The 24,803-nt window shown below is 46.9% G+C and overlaps 1 protein-coding gene and 1 long non-coding RNA gene across 6 annotated transcripts in view; one reads left to right on the top strand and one right to left on the bottom strand.

The window, feature by feature from the left end:
• LOC142417916 (uncharacterized) overlaps window positions 1-24,803 on the top strand; it is a 480,711-nt gene that overhangs the window by 167,918 nt on the left and 287,990 nt on the right. The gene's annotated exons all lie outside the window — the stretch shown is intronic.
• Window positions 364-24,803, bottom strand: EXOC7 (exocyst complex component 7). Of its 5 annotated transcripts, XM_075519241.1 has the most exons (21): window positions 24,596-24,803; window positions 23,733-23,798; window positions 22,456-22,640; window positions 21,657-21,762; window positions 20,901-21,123; window positions 19,466-19,633; window positions 18,437-18,448; window positions 12,794-12,886; window positions 11,733-11,801; window positions 10,240-10,385; window positions 9,761-9,913; window positions 8,958-9,056; window positions 8,270-8,332; window positions 7,879-7,945; window positions 3,673-3,738; window positions 2,805-2,925; window positions 2,283-2,378; window positions 1,928-1,991; window positions 1,340-1,381; window positions 1,029-1,162; window positions 364-618 (listed from the first exon to the last, which is right to left on the bottom strand). In XM_075519241.1, the coding sequence occupies exons 1-21, from the start codon at window positions 24,653-24,655 to the stop codon at window positions 516-518; spliced, it is 2,136 nt and encodes a 711-aa protein (XP_075375356.1). In that variant the 5' UTR covers window positions 24,656-24,803; the 3' UTR covers window positions 364-515. The 5 variants fall into 5 exon arrangements, with proteins under 5 accessions (XP_075375356.1, XP_075375357.1, XP_075375358.1 ...); XM_075519242.1 differs by lacking the exon at window positions 18,437-18,448; XM_075519243.1 differs by lacking the exon at window positions 11,733-11,801 and having other exon boundaries at window positions 24,596-24,802.

The following is a 24,803-nucleotide window of genomic DNA, read 5'->3' as shown; positions in this document are numbered from 1 at the left end:
AGACACCACTGTACTACAGAATTCGCATCTCTCCTCATCACTGAACTAAATAACAGTTAAGAGTAACGATGTGAAAATCCTTGGGATCCTACAGAACTGAGATTCCCAAAACCCATCAGGGAAGCAGGCAGCACCACTTGGAGCTTACAGCCTCCTGCCCTTAACGGAAGGACTGTGCCCATAAGGTGGGGGGTTTTTTTTGGTTTGTTTTGTTGTTGTTGTTGTTTGTTTTTTTTTTTTTTAACCACACTCACCATGTCTCAAAGCATTAACATTTATACCCAGGCCTGAAGATGCACAAACTTAAGAGCCCACACAGTGGCCTTTGCTCCGGATCCACAGAAGGCAAAGACAGCCAGGAGGTAGTGTTTCCACAGGTTCATAAATCTGATAAATACAAGTATAACACCCTGCCCACCACAATGGGGCAGGGGAGAAGGGAAGGGAGTCCCAAAGGTTGCTGAGAGAGTGCTGACTTGTACTTGGCAGCTGGAGACTATACGACAGCTAGAGATCTATGCCGATGTGTCAAACAGCTTCTCGATCATCTCCCCCACCTGGTCGACCTGGTATTTGATGTACTTCTCAGGGTTCTTGGTGAAGGGCACATTGCCGTATCTGCAAAGGAAGACAACCCCCAGGTGATAAACAACTGGAACACAGCAGAGACCCACGGGCCTCGCCCTTGTCACAAATCAGCTCCACTCCAGCACATCCCACTTGAATCTGACAGGGTATCTTGTAGGGAGCAAGTGACCTGGTCACAACTGGCTTCCTGAGTTTTACATGAATAGCCCAGGGTGGCTCAGAGCTTTGTGCTAGCTAGAACATCTGCACTCACCCTGACCAAGGAACGAGGGTGACAGCAGACATTCAGAACTAGTAGAGTTCAGCTTGGGGATGTTTTAGTGTGCAAGGTAGAGAAGCTAAGACAGAACAGTAGAAAAGTGCCTCAGCTCAGGCTACTTTGGCCCCAAAGACCTCAGTAAATCCAAAGAAGAGAGGACAGTGTTGCAAGAGGTCGTCACCTGTTTAAGAAGGCACCATAGGTCTCTTTCACAATGGTTTTCTGTGCCCGGCGGATTTTGTCCCGTTGCTCCACGTCTGGGATTGCCCATGCCTTCTGGATCTTACATAGCTCCTCCAGCCCATCATTAAAACCCTGTCCAAAGTAAAACTCAGTGAGTGTCCTGTCTACAGTCACATCTACTGAGTCTGATGTTCTTCCCCTCCACTGCTGATCACCAACAGACAGGTCTCCTCCTTAGGCAGATCTTTGGTCTGACTGTCTGTCCCAATCAACTAGGGAATGTTCTTATGCCATCTAACACCTGCTTACCTTGAAGCGCTCCTTTATCATCTGCCTCTCCTTATCCTTGAGCTGCAACAAGGAGGGAAAGGATTTTATTTCATCTCCAGAAATAAATTTCCAACAGCAGCGTTTGCCCACAACCCTCCATCCAACCCCAGTAAAATCCTACCTACTTGGCCTGAATTCCCTTTCCTAAAGCAGGGAGGAGAGAAAGCTGCAGTGAGCAGCACACCCTACATTCAGCAATTGGCTTTCATCTGAAGTAGGTTTAACGAGGGTAATTTTCAGCCAGAACAGACATAAAAATAGACTTCTTTACGCTTCCAGCCTTTTCTAAGGGAAGGTCTCAGGGCTTTGCAAATCCAAAATAGAAGCATCTGCTCAGGTGAAGATATAAGAACGGAGGCAGAGATTAAGAGACTTGTATGAATCTGGGGCAGGGGAGATTAGAAGGCAGTGCTGCTCTCCATCTTGTCCCAGCCACAGTATTCACTCTGCAGAGCAATACTGGCATGAGATATAAAGAAGGTTTTGGGGAATTTTTTAATATGACAAAGGAGAAGATGTTTCTGGCAATTTCTATCATCTCAAAACCATCCTTGCCCATCCTCTCACCTTCACTCCTGGTTGAAAGACAGGCAGGTTTCTCTCCAAGATGTAATCTGTCACCTTCAACCAGCTGCATGTGAAATGAGATAGGAAAGAGGCAAAGAGGAGTTACTCATGCCTCACCAGAATATCTGTGTCTTCACCCATGACCCAAAGGCCACCCCAGATAATACACACCCCAAAACTTTCCACAGGGACCCCCTTCCAAGTTAGATTAATTGCCTGGAAACCAAAATACTTGCCTTTGGTTTTAGACAAGTTTCTGTTTTAGGCTAATCTCTCCCACTGCTCCAGCAGCATTGGCTCCCAAGGAGCTCTCAAACTGACAAAACTAAGGGAAGAGCAGAGGATGTCACCTGACCTGCGCTGGTAGGTCTGGATCTGCTGTTCAATGAGCTCCCTGTAAGACCTCTCGGCTGTCTTCTGTGTCACAGCCACCAACTGGATCAGCTCAGACCTGAAAGAACAGAAAACCTGAGGAAGCATGTGAGCCAGCTGCTCTCAGGTCTGCTCGCAGGATGGCAACATTTCAAGACCCTATCAACACGTTTTTTTCTTCCCTGTACAACAAAAGGGACCTTGAAATGCACAAACTGGGAGACAGCAGCTACTCCAAGTTACTTTCCAAGGCCGTGTCCTCAGTCCTCCCAAGATCAAAGGATTCTCTACAACCTAAGCCATCTCTGATGCTTTTATCTTCCACTCTTGTGTAATGTGATGTTTATAATAGTCCAAAGCTTTCAAAAGGGCAGTTTCAAGAATGGAAGAAAGAACAGAGACGAGACAGGCCGGCAAGTAAATGCACCTAATGCAGAGCTCTGCTCCAAAACCATGCTTAGAATCAGCTTGGACTTCAGGGAGATTTATCCAGGTACACACTTACTTTTCCAGAGATTTCAGAATGTAGTTGTAGTTGTTGTGCAGAAAAATGGCACTCAAAGCTGGGTCTTCATAAACTTTGGATTTACTAAGAAGGTTAAGCTGCAAGTTGCCCAGCACTTTGCCTTAAAGAGGGAAAAACAGAGAACAAAAAGTTTTGCACTAAAACTTCTCATTACTGACAATCCAAACCAAGCACTCTGTACTGTCACTGCGGGCCCACAGCAAAGTGAACAGCACAGCTCCAACTGCATGTGCAGACAAGGGTACAATCACGTGTACTAAACAATCCTACAAGCCTTACACAGATCTTTCCTCAGAGAGTCACCAAAACCTCTCTGCAAACTAGTGCCTTTGTTGCAACTGCCAATACAGTTTGCATTCCGTGTCCAGAAGAAGTCCCAGGACCAGCACGGGCAATCAGACACAGCCTGACCATGACGCAGGCTCAGATCTCAAAGAAGCTGAAGGACCTGATCCCCATTGTAACAGATCATCACAAGGTAGTACCGTGAACTCACCTCACTATCCTACTGTTAAACACAGGATCAAGATTTTACAGAGCCCCTTTGGCAGCTGGGAGCCTCTGTGGGGTTGAAGGTGCAAAGCACTGGGTGAGAATGGTTTGAGGCAACTGATGACAAAAGCTCTGCAGCACAGGTGAGCCGCTGCACTGTGCTTTGTCCTGTCTAACCGTGTTACAGTCTGAAACTCCTAGTTTGATTCTTTTTTCCACCCCTCCCATCAGACTCCAGCTCAAACATGGAACAATCACATGGCATAAGAGACACAGCCTGTGCTCTTTGCCCAAGAGCGAGCTAAGTGAAGGACAGCCAATGGGGCAGAAATGGGAAGGTGTGCAGAGTACTCACAGATGTAGGTGCTCAGCAGCCGCCTGCTGAACTCTGAACTGTAACTACTAGCTGAAGAGCTGGTCTCTGAAAAGAAAAGAGACTTAGGCCAGTTAACATGCCATGGGGAAGGGGGGTATGTGTGGTCAGCCTGCCTCTATTCAAACAAGCCTCGTCCCTGTTGCTATGGAATTAGTGCAGGGCTCCCGTCGACAGTGAAATTAGCTCCCTGCTTCACTGCCAATTGTCAGTGGCTTATCCAGGGTGAGGGTGGAAGAGCTCTGCACCCCTCAATCCTTGTATCTGCATCAAGTGCTGAGCACCTCAGCAGAAATCTCTCCTTTCCTTCCCAGTGCTCAGAGGACAACCTCTTGATCAGAAATAGTCATTAAACACATCCTCCCCATCCTTCCCCCAGCACCTGAAAAGGGTTTGTAAGCACTAGAAATTGGCAGAGAACAAAGGAGCTGGAGCTGTTAACAGCAGGCACACAACAGTAATTGAAACAAGCAGAAGGGCTCTGGAAAGTTTCAGCCATCCCCATGGTTGCTGATAGCGCCTGCTTGGCTCTGTATGAGGGGCTGCACCAGTATGGGAGCCTGCCCTTACAAGCAATGACTCTGGGCTGGCACATGTTCCTCTGTCTATGCATAAGAGATGGCTTTCTGCCCTCAAGGGCTTGTGGGCATGGGTCCCACAGGACACGTGGGGTAGCTATCTCCTCCTCCCCCCACCAGACAGTTTGGCAGCCAGGCCTAGCTCGGGTGGTCCGCGTTCATAAGTACCCCATGGGAAAGGCCTCGAGCTCCTGTTGCTGGGAGTTGGACAATAAGGAGCCGAGCGCACATGGGATAAAGCATGATACCAGCTGGGCCAATTTGCTCCCCGTGCCAAAGAGATTCAGTGCCATGAGAGTGTCTTTAGCCTGTTTCAGCTCATGTGGCATCCCTCATTGTCTGCTGGTGACAAGCCCTCCCTATTCTCTCCAGCCCACTGGCAAGAGTTACTTACCCTCCCCTTTTTCCCTTTTCAATTATGTGTTAATTTATTTACCACTCCTGGAGGATAAAGAATTAACATACATCACCAGAGTCCAAGGCAATATGAACAGGTACGTGTGGGTAAGTCTGCTTACCTCTGGGATCTAAAGGAATATTGTATGTGTCCCCAAGAACTACAAAGATTAGGCACAGCAGAGAGAAAAGGGGAGGGAGGAGAGAGAAAAAGAAACGCAAAGTGCAAAAAGACAGGTTAGCGACCACCATCCCTTTGAGAACAAAGCAGATATTAACACAAGAGCAGCCACAGACAGCTACACAGGAGAGCAGGCAGGAGTCCCTCCAAGGCCACAGAGGGGAAGTCACAGAGGAAAGGCAGAGTCTAACCTCCTTCCCCTGCTAGAGACATTGTTTGTATTTAGCAAGACACCTCATTCCAAATCAGTTAAAACCCACTTTCAAGGCAAAGGAAAGCTTCCCCTCATGCCAGCAGCTGTTTACTGGTCCTTGAAATGAAATGCACAGCCCATATAACCTTCCCAAGAACCTGAGCAAAGCCATCCCACCCTCACTCTGCACTTTAGTATCCCTGCATGGCTATAGAGGACCCTACAGAGCTGTTCAGTGGGCAAGAGCAAGGGATTGGCATCACTGCATTCAACTGATCAACTTTGCTTTTGCTACCACTTGAGGCAAATGTTGTAGAAAAAACTGCATTTATTTCCCACAACTTGGGATCACTGTGGGAGTTATCTAACCCAACTCCAGACACGCACACCTGAGCTAGCAACTGGAAGCTGTCATTAGAGAGGCACCCTTGGGGGCAAGTCACCATCCCAAAGCAGAAGCCTCTGTTTGCAGAACCAACTCCCCGCTTAAACTCCACTAACATAATCACCTCTGATCTGATGATGCTTGGTCTAGGGTGATGCCAGGTCCACAGCCAGACAGGGACCACAACTTCACCAACATTCAGTAACCAGCGTCACTCAAAGTGAGAACAGCTCTGCCCTGTGTGGGTGCCCCGTGTTGGGCCAGGCGTAGCTTTTGGAGCAAGCGACAGAGCTGTTTCTGCATGACAACACCACCGGCAGAAAGCGGGGAGCATCTGGCAGCAGATGGTCCCCAAGGCCTGATTGTAGATGGAGAGAACACGATTTACAATACTTGGATTGTAGGTCATCTCATGCATGGCTCTGAGGTACTACATGTCAGCCCAAGTTACCAGATGTGTTATAATTACACTGACTTCAAGCTTTAATAATTGAACAGACTGCAAAGAGGCGTTTTTCTCAAGCTGTCTTTACACAGCAGGATCCCTCTATACCTGATGGGACAACCAGCCACAATTAAAAAGGAAATGGTTTGTGTGTCTGTGCTGGTTTTGGCTGGGATAAAGTTAATTTTCTTCATAGTAGCTAGTATGGGGCTATGGTTTGGATTTGTGCTGAAAACAGTGCTGATAACACACTGATGTTTTAGTTGTTGCTAAGTAGCGTTTACACTGGTCAAGGACTTTTCAGCTTCCCATGCTCTGTCGGGTACACAAGAAGCTGGGAGGGGGCACAGCCAGGACAGTTGATCCAAACTGGCCAAAGGGCTATTCCATACCATATGGCGTCATGCTCAGTGTATAAAGCTGGGGAAGAAGAAGGAAGGGGGGGGACATTCGGAGTGATGGTGTTTGTCTTCCCAAGTAACCATTATGCGTGATGGAGCCCTGCTTTCCTGGAGATGGCTGAACACCTGCCTGCCGATGGGAAGGAGTGAATGAATTCCTTGCTTTGCTTTGCTTGTGTGCATGGCTTTTGCTTTACCTATTAAACTGTCTTTATCTCAACCCACAAGTTTTTTCACTTTTACTCTTCCAATTCTCTTCCCCATCTCACTGGAGGGCAGTGAGCGAGCAGCTGTGTGGTGCTTAGTTGCTGGCTGGGGTTAAACCATGACAGTGTCATGGATATGGTCACATTTTGTTATGTGACCAATATAAAAAATAAAAAAGCCTATGCTACCTTTTGAATCAGCTCCTATGACAGATCTCTACTGCATGACATGTCAAGACTTTGAAACAACAGTGCTGACATCACCATTCAGGGAAGGACATGGGAAACAGTTGGTTTCTCCAAGAAAAAAAAAAAAAAACCCAACAAACTCAGACCACCTCTTTGGCCAAGGAGAGAGAGTCAAGGCCCAGGAGACTCTGAGCACACTGAGCTTGCAGGTGGAGAGGGCACAAGGCAGTGGCTAGAGGAGACGTGGCAAGAAGCAGAGACATCCTAGCTTGACTTCATTTAGAAGTGGCAGAATTTTCCAAGCAGTAATTGCAGATAAAAGTCTGGAGGCAGCTGTAAGCTTCCCCCTTCCCCTGCTCCTAATGGGCTCCCTAACCCTCTCCAAACACCAGCTAGTGGCCTGTGCCTCCTCAGGTCCCTGCACCCCCCCTGAATCTCCAGTTCTCCACCCCTCCAGCCTGCTCTATTCCAACCTCCTTGAAAGCATGAGCTCTGCCAAGGCCGAGGGCTCACTAGAGAGCTGGGAGCTGCTGCTCTGCACAGAACCAAGAATCAGGCTCTAGCCAATATGCAGCAGCATCCTGTTACATGAGGCAGCAGCTCTCAGCTTCCAATTTATGTATTTCTTTCTGGAATTAGTCTCTTTAGCATCCTGGAGAGCAGAGCTAAAACTTGCCTCTCTGTTAGGGCACATGGCACACAAATAGCTCAGGAGTCCCAGCTTGACCATGGCTAGAATACTGAGGAGAATATTCTTGCTGCTGCCATTATACTCTGACCAGAGGATGTGGCAGAGAAAGGCAGCAATTCATCAACACACAGCCTAACTACAGCTAACTCAGCTGGACCAACTACCCTCACTCCAGTACAGTCACAGAGGACCAGCCCAGTAGTGTCAGATTTGAAGCTAAATGACTAAGGCATCCTCTCTTGACACCACAGAGCACATCAGCAATAAACACCATCCCAAGAGTACCTGATAGGAGCAAGTGTAGAAGGCCAGCAGGGAAACTCTGCATCTCTTGGAGTTCTCCAGATAACCAACTACATGGTCATGGCAGATCAGAGGACAAGACAAACGTGAAGGACACGTGGAGAAGGACAGGAGGAGAACAAGCTCACAGTGCATGTTGAGGTTTGATCTTTTTAGGGAAGATGTCCAGACAATTTGGGAAGGAACTGCATGCCCAAACAAGCCCCATGCATGTATGTACCTTGCGATGCCAGCATGGCACCCGCTGTCTCCTGGAAATCCAACAATTGCTGTAGGAAAAGGATGGCCTGGAAGCAAGGGAGGAAAGTTATGAGCAACTGACATTGTGTCTCCTATGCTCTGCTATTAAGGATTATGAAGGACGACTTGTCCCCCCCACCACTTAAAAGCCTTCAAGAAACAAATCACTACACTCCTCTGAGTTGCTGGGTTTTACCCATGCAGTCACATCATGGCTTAGCAAGGGTAACTAACTAATCTCTCCATGGAAGCCAGTTAATTGCCCTTCCAATACCAAGACAGCTTAACTTCAGAAATTTCCCTACTGCTCTTTTTAAAACCTCTTCAGAAGCTGTTTTTCACAAAGGATGGTTCAAATCATCATCACGTACGTTGCTGGTGAGTTCATGAACTGTCCCATCTTTTGGCATGTTATATTCCTTGTCTGGATCATTCTAAGAAGGGAAGAGAGAGACATAAGGTAAGCATGTAAGGAAATTGAAGGCATCTACAATACAAATGCTGCTCCAAGTGAGCTGTAGGCTTGTTTATCCAGCCTCTCTCAACATCCTCAGACCCGGCTCTTGCAGTGCCATCTCCTGGTGCTCAGAAACCACAGCTCCTATGCTCTGGCAGCTCAGAACCACAGGTGTTTGTTCAGCATGTGACCATCAAATGTTCAGCTCACCTACCAGGCAGTGCATTCACCAAGCCCACCTTACACAGGACTTAACGTGAGTCCTCCAAAACTTTTCAAGTCAGCAATTTTCCTTTTTTTTTTTTTTTAAATAGGATTAAATTCTGAGATTGACTTGATATCTGCAGAGGCCTGGAAGCTCATGTCAAATTATCTGTAGTATGCCTGTTAAGGATCTTAGGCAGAGGCCTCCTATATTTGAAATCAGCACCAAGCATTTGGTATTTGCAGCTGACTGTCCAAAGTGATCCAGCAAGCTCCTGCTTTAGAGTCAGAAACTGTGGTCTCATGGAAAGCTGAAAGCTAAGCTAGGGGTTCTGCTCAGAAAACCCCTCTTCCCAGCCTGCTGGTCTTGCCAGAGAGAACATTGAGGAGAATCCTACCTTAATGTTGTCTGCAAACTCTTCCAGTGCCTTTGCACCAGTGGTCTCCATGGAAGTGATCAGCCCTGGCAGTTTGTTCTTAGTACCTGCTGCAGTTCCCTGGAATTGTTCCGTAACAGATCAGAGAAGGAAAACAAACAGTATCTGAACTTTCATCCAGAACCTACCCTCCCTGATCCCCCACCCCAGCATCTCATTCTCAATTGCCCATGTGCCAGGAGAATATTTACAGCACCATCAACAACATGTGAAATCCTGCATTCTTCTGCCAGCCAGAAAGCAAAGATGTTGTGACCCTAACAGTGACCAGGACTTGCTACCTCTCGTGTTTCCCCTTACGCAGTACCTGATACAGGAGGTTGGTGCATCACAGTCACCAACTGGAAGCAGACGGAAAAGAGCCTTGCTAAACCTGGATGCCATATTTGATACCTAGACAACCTTGTGGCATGGTCCAAGCAGGCTCTCCTCAGAGCAGCCCATCTTCCAGATGTCAGTGAGCACAGTCTGAACTAAGCTCAACAGTATCAGAGATTAAACACCGCAGAGGCCATGTATACAGCAGAATAATGTAGACGGTCCATCACCGGGTCATGACTTGAACTGAGAAGAACTGCTGCTGAGAGATGCCGAGTTGCTGGCTCACTATCACAGAGAGGAACAATCTGCATTTGTGTCAATTCCAGTCCATGCTGGAGGACAGAAGCAGCATGGCTTTGTTCAAAGCCACTGTGATAATCCGTTTCAAAAAGTTCTCCAGACAACCTAAGCCACAGGACCCTCTCCGATCCCATCACGCTTACCTGCAAGACCTGGTCAAATTCTGGCTTCATCTGCTTAAGATGCTTAAGGATGGGGAAGATTGTGAGTACAGCCGAATAGTCGTGTCGGATGATGGCTTTCCGGGCAGCTGAGACAATGTTATCCCCCTCCATGATCAAGTTATCTAATGACTCCTGCAACAAAGCCAGAGAGTCAGAAAGAAGCAGCATGACTTTAGCCCAGGCAGCACAAGGGGCTCAATGTAGGACACCCATTAAGGATGCCAATTTAGCTGATGGGTCATTTGCAGTATGCAGTGAGTGACCCTGAGCACATGTTCTCCAGGGCCTGTGCAGGCCCCGGTTCCCTGCACAGGTCCTGGAGGACAATCCTAGCAGTGGTGGTGCTCTTGGGCACCCACAGCAGGTGGTGGAATCCACATCCTCACAACAAAGAGGAAGGGAAAAAGACTTTGTGTGTATCCTTTACAAGAGAAGCCAAGCGGAAAGGCTCAACTGACCTGGATGAGAGAATCAAAGGTCTTCTTCTGGTGGTGCTCCGGGACGATTTCTGTCAGGAGCTGGTATTCGCTCTGAGCCAGTTTGACAAAGGCACTAACGCAGTGAATGTATGCATCAATCTCGATGTCGAAGACGTCATCCCTCCCTGTAAGGGCAAGATGGCTTTAAGAGAGAACGAAATTCACACTGAGCTTCCAGCAGCTCTGCTCACTCCAAGGTCTTGGTTTACACAAGGAGAACAAGGTTCTTCTGGAAAAGGCGGTTCTGGCTTTGCACCCATCCTTGGGTGATAACAAGAGTCATCTTCTCACCAAACCTGCCCCCTTGGTTTGTGCATGGGAAGCTATGCATACCCTGCAGGAGGCATGCAAAGTCATCTGCAGTTCAGGAAACAGGCACATCAGGACACCAGCTCTTTCCTGCCTCATGACAGAAGGCAAGGTTGGAGCTCTTCTGGGATACAGACTAAATTTAATCAAGGGCTTGAACACAGAGTACTAAAACCAGGAAGGTCTGAGGTGAATTATTCAACATCTCTGCTTGTATTTTTAGAATTCCTTATCTCCATCGGTCATGCAGATGAAGAACTGCTGTTTTGCATCAACATTTCTGGGAAATCAAGGCTGTCCTAGAAGGCAGCTTCTTCCCACAGGCAGAAACAGAAGATAAAAAACAGGCAGATGAACATTTGAATCCTATGAAGCAGGAATGTCAGCACAGCTAGGTGAGCTATCTGCCACACAATGCTGCATACAAATGCAAATATTCGAGTCCTAGCATACCAGTGTCTCAGACAAAGATCCATCAAAGAACCTGTGGTAGGCATGAGAAGTACCAGTATGATACAAGGGCCTGCACCTAGTCATGCCAACCACTAGCTGGATGTGTCAGCAGGACAGGCACAAACGGACTCACACCATCCTGCATTACTCAGACCCCTGTAGTAACCACTACAAGACAATAAGATTACATGGAGAGGCCTTCTCTAAGCTATGGGCTGCTGCTGCTTCTCTCCTCCCAGCAATATCTGCAACTTTTGGAGAAAGAACCAATTCTTCCCTATACTGACAGGTCCTTCAGGTTGATCTTTTAAAAGTTATGGTCAGCAGGGGACACACAAATGTGATGTGGTTTTACAGACTGCCTATGGCAGAGTGGCCCACTGTATTGCGTGCCGCATGTGATCCCTTTCCCGTTTGCTTCACTTCAGCACCGAACAAGCCAGTAGCTACCTATAGGAAAGTACCCCTCAGCATGGTGGCCACCAGTCTTTGGTGGACAAAGTTGGGGTTCCCTGTTTGAGGGCTTGGGGTGTGCGTGATTAGTAGGAGTGAATTCTACTGAGAAGAGCCAGAGCTTCTTAGCCAGAGAAGGCCCATGCTCCAGGACTGCCCACATAGATGAACAGCCACTGGCTACAAAACTACTGTGAAACATGCTGAAAAGAAGGGATGTTAGCCAGCTTGTTATGAAGTGACAACATGGTACTTACCAGCAGCCGGCCCATGCTTGTCGCTCAGGGTATCGGAAAGGTGTTTAACTCGTAAATCATGCTCATGACCTAGTGAGATGTCAGCCGGCACAAACAGAAGGCGCAATTTATCCAGGGTGGTTACAGCATGGACGCTCACACTGGCTGGAAGCCGCTTCAAGCTTGGCTTATTTGAGCTGATGGACACTTTTTTCCCTACACAGTCCCAGGAATGCTACCTGACCAAATCCCTTTGTTGGGCTATGCAGCAATAGCAACCCTTTGAAACCTGATGAGAAGTGTGAGTTAAGTCATTTGTTGGGCCACAGGAGTCCCTTGAACCTCCTGCATAAGTTCTGAATGGGATAGCAGGCACCAGAAGTCCAATTTGTACTCACAGCCATTACAAATCCAAACTCAAAGCCCATCTCCTGCTCAGCACAATAATTTTTTCCCCCCAAATGAGTGACGTTAGTCACTATCTGGGATTTAGTGCATGACAATGTAGGTGCTGAAGAGAACTACTTTGGATGCAGACATAGCAGGAGGCAGAAAGGCCTTACAGATGCTTTGAAGCAAGTGACCTCTTCTCCCTCATCTGGTACAACCTCTATAAGCAGAGGAGATCAGAATACGGAAGGTGACCATTTAGGTAGGTCTCCACAGAGAAGATGTACAGGCACCACGCACTGAGCTAGCTGTGGTCTGACACTTCAGCATCAGGTTTGGAAAGGTCACTAGGAAACTGAATGTCTCAGAGTCCAGGCAAAAGAAAAAGAGAACAGAAACACCACAAGCAGATGTCATCAGAGCAGAGCTTCCATTAGCCAGGTGGCTATGGTGGGTCAACTGCTTTAAGGTAACATTCCTCTCAACCTGTACTCATGTTTACGGAGACTTTGAAATTCAGACACTAAATTCTGAAAAATAATTTGGCCCTCCAGCATCTCCTTGGCTCCCCAAGGATAGCTGTACCTATCCAATGCTATCCACCAAGCACTAGGCTAATGGAAGTCCCACCTGGAAAAGCAAGGCTGATACACAGAGAAAGTCAAGGGTGAAGTAGCTAGAGCTGTGATTACCTTCCATAGGAATGAGGTTAGAGGCCCCCTTTTTCCCATCTAGACCATGCTGAGAGTACTGTTTCAGAAGGTTCTGAGCCTTACGGATCGTGCCTGTCACCAGAGCCAGAGAGAAGAGACAAGAAGACCTAGAAAATGAGTGAAAGAAAACAAACCCAGAACACCAGCCCTCCACCAGCAAGTCACCTGGGCCCAGCAAGAGGATGCTGGGCACCAATGAGCATGCTCAGTTCAGGAACGTGAACCCCAAACTCATGTCCAAGTGTGCAGATACAACGGCATTTCTAGACTGTTTCCCTGCTTTGAGGGTGGGGGCATGAATTCCAGCCAGGGTTACAGAATCAGGGAGTGCTCAAATCAGCTTGGTGAGATAGTATGGCCGGGTGAGAAAACACAGTCAGAGCAGGGAAGCAATGAAGGACCCTGCCCTGTAATGAGTTTATTTAAGCTGGTACTCTGCATCCAAGTGTAGAAGGTTTGTTGCTTTTCCTCAGCTGTGGAAGCAAGGCTTTGCAGTACGGACAATTCCTGTCCGGCAACATGTTGCCTGCTCCCCAGAGCCACAATCACAGTGGCTTGGTTAGAGCTGCAGAAAGAGGTGCCTTTCCAAGGGGTATTTTCTGAGCATGCTCAATATAGACCCATCAGGAGCCCCACAGCCAAGACAAGGAATGATCTCTGGCGTTACAGGAAGCGATAAAACGGTGACAACCTCTGGGCTCAAGAGAGCAATTGCAGCAGCAATTCCCATCACAGGAATCACAGAATAATGGATGCTGCCCACCCATGTCTAACTCGCATTAAGTCACCCTAATCCCCAAGACACTTCTCTTCTAAGGAACTGCAAATCAATTAAAACCATGGAAAAAAAAAATAACACTGGGTTAAAAGATTTATACTTAACACACACAAAAAAACCAGACAGAACTGAACAAAAGCCAATGCTGGATATACAGCTAGAAAGCACAAAACAAAGCATTAATGTGACAGCTGAAGACTAAGCACTGTTTCCACATTAAAAGGTTAGTCGTCATGCAACAAGCTACAATTATCACAAGCACATGGACACCCTTCTCACAGCAGAGCTTTGCTGTTGCCTGCACAACAGGAAACAGAAAGTTTTGGGAAGGTAGAAGGAGTTTCTATAGGAGACCCAGATGAAACAGAACTGGGCTGAGTAAATGAAGAAGGATCCAAGAAATAAGAATGCTGCTGCCAAAATTAAGAATTGTTCTTCCGCTTTAAAGTAATAAATACTTCTAACATGCAGAAAATTCCTACTTCCACCAGTAACTGTAAGCCATAGTGCAGCCTGGAAATGAGTGTTGGCTGCTCAAATGCTAAGGACTGCTATCCTGAGGGGAAGCCCAAGTACACACTGCTGCAGAACAGCATCCTGGGGTGCAGGACAGCTTCATCCCATAAAGGGATATACGGCAGGGGGAAGGACACTTCAAGTCCCCTAGACAGTGCATCTCTAATGGGGGAGAACAGGAGAGAGAAGTTCCCACTGAATTACCAAGCTGCCTTAACCTGGTGCACTTACTAAATAACAGAACGTGGTTCCTAAAGCGTAATGTTTCACTGGCAACATTTTTCTTCTACCAGTTCAGAGTGTTCTCGACCACTTAGTAAAGAAAAAAAACCCCACATATCCATAAAACACATTCTTCTAGCAGGAAACGTCTCCCCTCTAGACCCACACCAGGGAGGTGGGAAGACTTAGATCCTTGTTGTGCTGATGCATTTGCCCCTAGCTTCTGCCATATGATCAAATGAGAGGGTTATGCCTCTTATTCCAAGCTTCCCAATGCTCTTCACACCCAACACTTCCACTTTATTCTTAGCTACTTTCAGAAACCTTAAGAGCTTGGGCACAACAGTAAGTTCCTCTGAGCAAGCAGGGCTGTAGCAAGCTCTAGAGATATGCACCAAGCTCCTTCTTACTGCTGTTACCATGGCCCAGCTGATGCAGAGCAGCTCAACCCAGGTACTGTTCTTATATCAGTTCTTTCATCTTTCCCACTTTCAAACATCCAGGGGGAGGGGGGGAAAAAAGAATAAAAAAAAAAGAAGGTAAACTGGTGTGAAAACCAAGCAGACAGTACAACTGCTGCTGCTGTCAATAGGATCTCACTTCACAGGTATGCAGCACATGTCTCCACAGCCCACTCCTGACAGTTCCTTCTCAGATGAGAGCTGAAACGCCTCTGCTGCGTTTTATTTGCAGAAGCACAATTACCTGTGTTTATGCTGACACACACGGAGTGTTCGGTGTTCATGGGCATCACTTCAGTGCTGCTGTATCCCTCTTACTTAGCATTGCAATCAGGCTTTAATGGATTCTAGTGGAAGCCAAATGCTTTTGTTCCATGATTGTTTTCCCCTATTAGGCAGCTCAGGTTTCAGCTACTAATGAAAACATCACATTCAAGCTAGGCAGTGATCAATATGGGAAGCGGGAAGCAGGAACAGACTCTTTATTCTGCCACACAAAGACTCCACAGCCTGCCTTCAGGTAGCACCTCACTGCTAGGTAAACTGGAGCATTAAGTAAACTGGAAAAGGGCTCCCCTAAGCTTGAAAAGAGCCCCCCAAACCCCCAAAAGTCAAAAAATACCTGAAACTTTTGCTCCTGTGGCCCAATTGTTAAATAAAGTGGCTTTTGGGCATATATGAGGCACAGTTTTCCAATTGCACATTTGTGCTGGTTTTGACTGGGATAGAGTTAATTTTCTTCATAGTAGCTAGTATGGGGCTATGGTTTGGATTTGTGCTGAAAACAGTGTTGATAACACACTGATGTTTTAGTTGTTGCTAAGTAGTGTTTACACTGGTCAAGGACTTTTCAGCTCCCCATGCTCTGCCGGGTGCACAAGAAGCTGGGAGGGGGCACAGCCAGGACAGTTGATCCAAACTGGCCAAAGGGCTATTCCATACCATATGGCGTCATGCTCAGTGTATAAAGCTGGGGAAGAAGAAGGAAGGGGGGGGACATTCGGAGTGATGGTGTTTGTCTTCCCAAGTAACCATGACGCATGATGGAGCTCTGCTTTCCTGGAGATGGCTGAACACCTGCCTGCCGATGGGAAGGAGTGAATGAATTCCTTGCTTTGCTTTGCTTGTGTGTATGGCTTTTGCTTTACCTATTAAACTGTCTTTATCTCAACCCACAAGTTTTTTCACTTTTACTCTTCCAATTCTCTTCCCCAACCCACTGGAGGGGAGTGAGCGAGCGGCTGTGTGGTGCTTAGTTGCCAGCTGGGGTTAAACCACAACAACATTGTTCTCCTGTTTGTCTCTTCCATTAGGCAGTTTTCTAACTGAGCAGAAGGGCAATGCATCCTCTTTTCTTAAGCACTAGCTGCAGGAGTCTGTATAAAACTTTTGCTTGTAGGCAGCCAGGCTGGGTGCCCCTACCAGCATCTTCTGGCCCTACCCTTCCCTGGCAATGCAGAGCTTCTGAGCTACCTGCTGCTCTCAAGCCAACAAAAGAGCACTGGGTCTACTGGCATCACAAAGAAGCGATATTTTATGTGCATGTGTTTGCAGCAGGATGATTTGGGAATCTGAATACACTTGCCCTCTGAGACAGACTGCTGACATTTCATACAGCAAATTACTAAAAAATAAAAAAGCCCACAGACTGCTTCATCAATTCAACTTGACTTGGCAGGTTTCGTTTAAGAGGAGACAACTCTGCTTTAGAAGCATCTCCAGCAGTCAGATTTTCAACTGCATGCTGTAACAACAGGAAACAGTACAGGGTATACCACCAAATAAAACAGTAACAGAGAGATGAAGACCCTCTGAAACAATACATTGATATGGAACACATTCTCCAGAATCCAACATAGTACCAGGGGGAGAAGGGTGGTCTCTGCCTTGTTACCCTGTCCCTAATACCTCACCTTCCCTTTAGCTGTAGCCTCTCTTGAACTTTGCTTTGTGGGTAAACAAGTTATAGCACATCAGATTTAGTTTGTTATTTGTCCCTTGCAACAGGTTAAAGTGTGCATTGGGGTGTGCACTGGGATATTCTTCTTTAAGGACTAAGGAAATCAACTCACTTGTTGGAACTGTAAGAAAACCCCCTTGTCTGAAACCCAAGTTGGCAGAACTTGACTTTACTTACTGAAGCAATAGCACAGAAAAAAATTTCTTTGTCCATAATTGAACAAAGGCTAAAACCAGGGGAATCAAACACCACCAGATGAATATTGCTATGAAGAGGGCCACTGTACCAGTGCGAAGAGGGTGTAAGACCTCCACCTCAAGAGCTGTCCTTGAAAGCTGATGGAACTGCAGAAAAACCAGTGAATCTCTACTCAAAGACTATTTTTTTCTCCATTTTTTAATTTCACTTAAGTACAATTTCGTAGCCATAAGAAATGGCTGGTGTATGAGTTTTAACCACCCCTGTCCTTCAAGAGCTACACTCTGGTTCTGTGTCCTTGTTCATGGAAGATTGGAGACAAATTAGCCACTATTTTTTCTTGAGATTAACAATACCCCAATAGATCATTTGAAGTGTTCTTTCCTTCATACACTGTCAGCTCTGTAAGTGCATTCAGACCATGCTCTGTGCCTTCTACCTGGCCCATCTCACAAACTCCAATTAAACTGGGCAGAGACATGAAAATCTCCTGGCAGATCTACAGCCGAGACATTCATCATGACAAGTAATTTTGGATGCCCAAATGCATCCATTTTGGAGAAGCCCTGTTTGTAGGGAACAAATGCTTGTGCTCTCAAACCTGCGGGCTCCTTTCTGTACTCTCTCTGTGAGCATCCAAGATCTGAGACTCATTTAAAAAATCCTAGTAATTTTTTTTAATCTGCCCATGAAAAAAAAAAAAATCTCCTCCATCTCTGACTATTTACCTAGAGCACAGGGGAGATGTTACCATTTGGCAGGCTGCTTCAAAAATATTTGCTGACCATGCTGACCTCACAGCAATCAAAACCCAGGGATCTTTTCAGTATCAGGTGATAACTGAGAACTGTGGACCAAATCTGAAGCATCTGCAACTAGAGTTCCCCATCTGGCATCTCTCCAGAAGTGAGCTAGTGAACCACACAAAAAAATTTTTACCTATTGTAATCATGCTGTTGGGCAGGAGCCACTGTTCAGGAGCTGAACACAAATGACTGCCATCATGCTTAGGAGCAATTTTAAACACTGTTTTTCTGCCATGTGCAGCATAGCTAGTTCTCCTTAGCGAGAGGATATTGAGCTCTACAGGTCTCCCAACACTGGGGGGAAACTCTTATACAAATAACTACCTGCCAAACTCCAGAGGAAAGCCAAGTGTGGGGTAAGACATCCCCTTGCCAGGTGGTTCTCTGCTGACAGGGGAAAACCCACTGAAATTCACAGACTGACTGCATTCACCAACTGCAACTTGCACATCAGCTTTCAGGAACAGCTCCAGGGCACAGCAGCAATGGCACAGATTGATTTTAAAAGACCAGAGGGGTGATCTCTGGATGTCACAGCCTTCCCCAGGCAGCCCTCCCTCTCCAAATATCCCAGGCACACCCTCTGCTTTAGCAAGAAGAGGCCCAGCAAAGCCTCTCCACACACAGAAGTGAAGAGAGCGACCACCAGGGCCAGCACACGCACACATAGAGGCACATTACCTGGGATGAGGACTGCATTCACATCAGGATTATAAAAATAAACACAACACAATTAAAATCTGTATTTCTTTTCCTCCTTTCCCCCATCCCATCCATTCCCAGTCCCTATCCACATTTCTTATTGTTTTCCTGAACCCAGTATTTGGACAACACAGGAAAAAATATTAGGGTGGGAGAGTATTGGCCAGGTAAACCCACAGAAATATGAACTCTTCTGACTTTCATCACTATTACAGAGATGACAACAGGGTGCTGTTACACACAGAGAGACAATATCACTGTGCTGCTGTGCTAGCTCTTGCTGGCCCTCCTTCTGGCCGTGCTCCCACTAGATGGCACATTTCAGAGATGGAAACTCCAGCTCTGCACTCCGGTACACTGGAGTGACCGGCCTCACCAGCTGCAGAAAATGCAGCAAAACTCCATCGTGAGGAGAGGTGGAGTAATCCACCAGTCACATTCATAGCTCTTTCAAAGACAGGCCAGAGCAAAAGCATTAATAGCCCTTCCAAAATTCAGACAACTTTGGATCTCATTTCTGTAGGCACCTACCTAGTCCCCATCTTACAAGTCCCCTCCTGACAAGTTCTTGGTTTCCTAGCACAATAATTATTTATTCATAACTAAAGATTAAAGTGATGTGTTTTATCAGATCCGAGTTTTCTATTTTGCTGAGGACAGGTTTCTCAGATCATATCCTTTTACAGCCCTCAGGTCTCTTTTTACTTATCTCCTTTGCTAAGGCAATGGTCTTTTCTCTCCCTGTATACAGGGCCCCTCTTCTCCCTTCACATCACCCAGAGAACAGACCTGATGACTTGACAAACAGAGACAGAAAACGTCTGTAATCTCAATGCTGAATCCAGGGCAGGGAAGAGGTGCTTATCGCCAAAATCTCCCCCTGCTCCTGTCCGAAAAGCACATTTTAGACACAGAGGCTACCTCAGCAGTGAGAAGGCCTGCAGATATGCATTCAATACCCAGGCAAGAGGATACACAGTACAGTGATCCCCCACTTCAGGGACTCACCTGGTCTCTTGACTGGCTTTTTGGTGGGGGTGTCCTTCCTTTTGTTCTGAATGGCAGGGGAATACGGCACCCCCGTGGAGGAGCTGTTCTTACGGAAATGGTCTTTCAGCCCCTTGATGGAGCGGTCGAGCTGGACAGAGCGGATTTGGAAGTAAACAGTCATGAAATCTAAGAAGACAAGGTAGAAACAAGATTATAAGCAAACAGGGAATACTATATGATAAAACAAACCTTTCCTGAAACACTCTGTGCCCCTAATGGGACTTACTAGCATTGATGTGAGACCCCAAGTAAGCATTTTTCCCTCCCAGAGCCTCTCCTATTTTCTTCAAAAACTTCTTCTTCCTTCCCCTGCAGTATTCATTCCAGCCCTTCTACCACACACAACGTTAAGTCTGTGCACCACTACCAAGAGCACATCAGTTGTGGAACTGATGGGAGACATTTGAGCAAGACATTGTCAATTCAAGTGCTCAGTTTCTAGCATGAGAGACTTTACACTCTTCTCAGGATTCAGGGCACTCAGGAACTAAATGAGGTGTTCATCATTCGAAAGCAGAATACAAACTGACTAACAAAATATGCTATAAATGCTTGAGTCGCCTTTGATCATGGAAAAATTCTTAAGAAGCTTTTAAAGATGTTCATCATACTTGGTAAGCACAGTAATCCCCACTCAGAAGTAAATCATTGAGGTGGGGGGTGATTCTAGTAGCTATATGTATGTGAAAGTACAGGTTTCCTGTAAGAAGTTCACAAAGTCATTCACTCCTAAAAGAAAAGTTAATAAAGGAGTATAAAGCTGTAGGCAGATTTTGATGCTGCAGAACAGGAAAGAAGAGACATGTACTGACTGAAGAAAGTCTTCTGTGCGCTTTCCCCCCACCCTTAGTCACATTTAATACAAAAAGTTCTGTTCATAAATAGCACCCAAATGGGAGTAAGTGACCAATATCTTGCACATTTATAATACCTGAGCACTAGATAGTTGCAGCTCCATCAGAAGGCATTACAGATGCAAGTTAAATGGATTTCTCCTACAGGACAGACTATGCATTAAGATAATTTGTGCTTTATTTACACCCACCAGGAGATCATTCTGTTCAACTGACAAACCATCACTTCAGTCTCACTACAAACGCTGTAAAAAAAGGAGGATCTTAAGGTGATTGGAAGGAGACTGAACTGCTCACCTAAAAGGTGCCACTAAGGCAGTCACTAGTTCTGCTAGCTACCAACAGCAGTGTGACTCATGGTTTGTTAGCACCTGAGCAGAGGCTTCATGGCTGAAGGTGTGCGATCTACAAGCCAAGCTGTGCAGTGCTACACACAATCCTCAACACCCTACTTTTGGTCTCAACCACACGTTGTAAGTGGTTGGAGAGCACTCACCTAATACAAAACTACAAGGAAACAAACACGCGGCACTACCAACCTTGATTCCTGCCGTTTTCCACCAGCCAGCCAGAAATGCGGATGATATCATGCAGGACACTCTCCGGGAGGTGCTCCAGAGACATCTCTTCTTGCGTCTCCATTTCATCATCACCGCTGATCAGGTCCAGGATGAGGATGGGTGGGACTGGCTTGGTGTGTCGTGTCATCAAGCTGCGGAACTCTGATTCCAGGGACTCCTTGCCCCTCTCAAAGAGGGATTTCTGGCACAAAACAGCAGAAGGACAGAAGCAGCACAGGGCTTCTGTAATCAGTCCCTCACAAGTATTTCTGCATAAGAACGTACTTTCTGCAGCATTTCTGACCACTGTCAAGTACCGCATGCTTCAAACGCCAACAACGCCTGTAACCAAGAGACTTTTAAAGCGAATTAAATAAAAAAAATGCTTGGGAGTTGCTCAGTCTTCAGGTGAGATTTAAACAGATCTCCCATTCTGCTCAAGCAGTTGATGGACTGACAAGAGCTACTCAGGAGGAGGTTCAATCAACTCCATCACACATGCAAGACATGCTTTCAGAAGTCCTACTGGCACAATGCATAGAGAGAGCAAAACACCACAAGCAGAAATGCTGCTGAGTGCAGACTTAAACAGAAGCCAAAATAATCATTTCTTCAGCTGTGCCCAAACACCTTCATCAGGCAGCAAGCCTGTCAGCCTCTCACAGCAAGAGGGCAAGCAGCAGGGCTACACCTATCCCTCTCTCACCCATGCCAGGTTCCAGACCCACAACCTACCACACGGTTCAGCTCCGGGCTGTCCGGATTGTTGTCCTGGAAGTATTCCACCGCCTTCTGGATTTTGTCCATGCAATTCAAGTATTCCTCCAGCCTCCCAGTGGGGCTGAAAATGAAACCAAAAATAAAAAGCAGTGCCCCAAGAAGCAAAGAAAGAAGATATCAAGAAAGCACCAGACCAAACTCAGGATAAAAATAACAAGGAAAATTTCAATTCCCTTTTCTTCAACTAGGAGGACATCATGGGATTCCCCTTCACCTCCGCTCAATGCCACAGCAGAATACCCAATCCACACAGCAAGTGCAGAAGTACTGATGATTGAGCAACACACAACTCTCAGCCTTGCCTTCCTCTCCCAGTCAGGCCCTGATGGGAAGGTAGAGGAAGCTGCACATCCCACCCCAGAGAAGGGCCATCACAACACCCTCCCGGATACTGAAAGCAGGCTCCAGAACAGTTCTGATTCATCCTGAATGCAGTGACAACATCAACAGGGCAGGAAAAACCTTTGGGAAAAGGGCAGAGGAAAGAAGAGAAGCCACCAATGCTCAAGAGATTCATGTGGCAGCATGTCTGCAAAACCTGGAAGAGACACCACTGCAGAGTCTGAGCAGACTTTGCCCTCTGAGGACTGCTGAAGGTCAAGTCAGGCAGCTTTATTGTGGACTGATGGTGGGGAAAGAGTGTGGGAAGGGTACAAGGAACATTATGATGAGTGTGTGGAGTCAGCTCCCCTGCTTCTATCCCAAAAGTTCAATAGGAGGAAGCTCCCCAGCAAGATCTAGCTGCTCAACTCACCCTTCCTTTATGATCTTCTCTGTGTCCTTAGCCACATGGTAGTAACTGATGACGTGATCCAAGCAGGACAGGGTCTTCTCCACATTCTCCTGCAAGCGCTGCAGGTTCTCTGTCTGTTTATGGACAGGGATGATCGAGTTCTCCAGCTTCATCAAACGACTTTCAAAGGAGGAGAGGATAGAAACCTACATGCCAAGACAGAAACAGAGAGCTGAAGACATCCTTCCACATGGATCCATACGGTAGGGTAGTAGTTAGAGCAGGGCAATCAGGGACTTTCAGGTCCCAGCTTTTCTTTTTGGGCTCTGCTACTAATTTGCCATGGCTCCTTAGGAAGACTGTTTAATCCCTCTATGTCCCAGTTTCTATTAATAATTACAAAACAGATCACCTGCCATACAGAGATGGGCCAATCTTGAATTAAATGTTTGTAAAGCATGAAGATAATGTTCCAAAACAGTACTAAGGAGGAGCAAATTTTATTTGACAGCAGAAAACAAATCCACAGGAACTGCCTGTAGGTGTCCCAGGTAAAAAGAGCAACAAAAGCATAAACCAGCAGCCACTTTGCTCCATACCACTAAGGCCCATACGTGAGATGGACAACATGAAGGCACAGGACCAGTATAGCGAGAACCTTCTTTTCCATTATAGACATTTGGTTTTTAAAAGGGACTGTGATACTGCTTCTGAAAGGTGGAAAACCTTAGTAAGCTCATAAAGGGTGCCTTAATGTCATCTTTTCTAGGCCAAAATGTAATTCTTTCAAGATTCACTCTTATGTTACATTTTCCACACTTCTCTGGTGGTGCCTCTATGACCTTCTTAAAGCACTGAGCCCAAAACTGAACACAGTATACTAGCTGAGGGCTTACAAGCAATTAGAGCACAATAATCACTTTCTATCTCTTAAAGAGAACACTCCCAAAATAAAACTCCAAACGAGACCTGACTTTATGAAGCAACAACATGATGCTGTTGCACAAACTAGTCTGGGGTCTATTAATACCTCTTCCCGAGAGATAGGGCAGACTGTAAAGAGACGAGGCCAACAGCTCATTTGAGCCCTCATCTCCTCAGGAGAGGAGCTTCGGATTGAAACATTTTTCAGTTTTCCCCTTTGCCCAGCCACTGGAGTGTGAAACACAAATGCACAGCAAGTGGTTCATTACTCTGCATTCCTCAGATGGGCATGATGACAGCCTTGAAAACAGATTCTCCTAAGAAAAAGTAAACCCAGGCCCAACATTGGGGCTGAATTTCAGGGACCTCCTTACCATGTTCTTTGTAAGCTGGTCACTCTTCTCAAGGCTCTCTTTGATAAAGGACAGAGTTTCTTCTTCCTGTCAGTAGGATGAAAAAATGGTCTTCAGTTCTGAACACTAAGCATTTAAGTCACTAAACATTACATGTAGGTTGTTACAAGTCCTGGTAAACACTGCAGCAAGCCATGTTTGGTCTGATGCTGAGGCCACATTTTAACATGCCACCTCTTAACAGAAATCAGAGCATTTGACCCAAGGTGAGAGACACATAACGTAATGAGTGAGGTTTTTATGGATTACTCACTTCCCTTCGATACCACGAGCCTTAGCACACTAAAGTCACAACACAATAAAAATTAAAATAAAAATTACCACAGAGGCACACTGACTCAGACCATGTTTCCCTGCCACAGCACAACACAGGTGTTGCACAGGCACCATCCAAATCCCACACACAGCTGTGAACTCAAGTGGCCAATGCAAAACAACCACCAAGGGCTGCTTTCAAGCCACCGAAGCCCAGAGATGGGGGGGGAATAGCAGCCTACAAAAGCTGGCCTCACAGGCTGGACCTGAAGGGAGAGCCCCCTGAAGCTACCAGGCCCTACGAGGGGGGCCCCAGGCCCGCAGTGGAGGGCAGAGATACCCCTTGACACCGAAAACCAGGGCTGTAGGCCCTGAAAGGGACCTGGGGATGCTGTCAGGCCCGGAGCGGGGTGACCAGGCCCTTAGGGGGTCCCGGGACGCTCCCAGGCCCGGTGGGACCTCCAGGCCAGCTCCCAGCCCCGTCTCCTAGGCAACGCGCCAGAGCTGCGGGCGCGGGCACAGGCCCCAGCCCCGGCAGGGCCCGCAGCAGGTCCCTAGCCCAGCCCCACCTGCTTGAGCTTGTCCTCGATCTCCCTCCTGCGGGCCGACACCTCCTCGGTGGGGATCATCCTGCCGCGGGGCACCGGGGCCGCGCTCCGCCGTTCAGTCCCACCGCAGACACACTCTTCCGCCCCCCGTCACTGCCGCGGAACCATCTTGGGAGCGGCAAGACACACTGAGCATGCGCAGTAAGGCCAGCCGCCATCTAGAGAGTGG

The sequence above is a fragment of the Mycteria americana genome, chromosome 16 (genome assembly GCF_035582795.1).
Source record: "Mycteria americana isolate JAX WOST 10 ecotype Jacksonville Zoo and Gardens chromosome 16, USCA_MyAme_1.0, whole genome shotgun sequence".
Classification (NCBI taxonomy): Eukaryota; Metazoa; Chordata; class Aves; order Ciconiiformes; family Ciconiidae; genus Mycteria; species Mycteria americana.
Note: the sequence above shows the minus strand (reverse complement) of the source record. Positions and strands in the feature narration are given on the sequence as shown.

Coding starts and splice junctions, on each gene's coding strand:
- EXOC7 (XM_075519241.1), bottom strand. CDS start 24,655: ATGATCCCCACCGAGGAGGTGTCGGCCCGCAGGAGGGAGATCGAGGAC. Junction 19,634..20,900: donor GGAAAACGGCAGGAATCAAG/GTTGGTAGTGCC, acceptor TTGTCTTCTTAG/ATTTCATGACTGTTTACTTC. Junction 1,382..1,927: donor TCTTTCAACCAGGAGTGAAG/GTGAGAGGATGG, acceptor TCCTTGTTGCAG/CTCAAGGATAAGGAGAGGCA.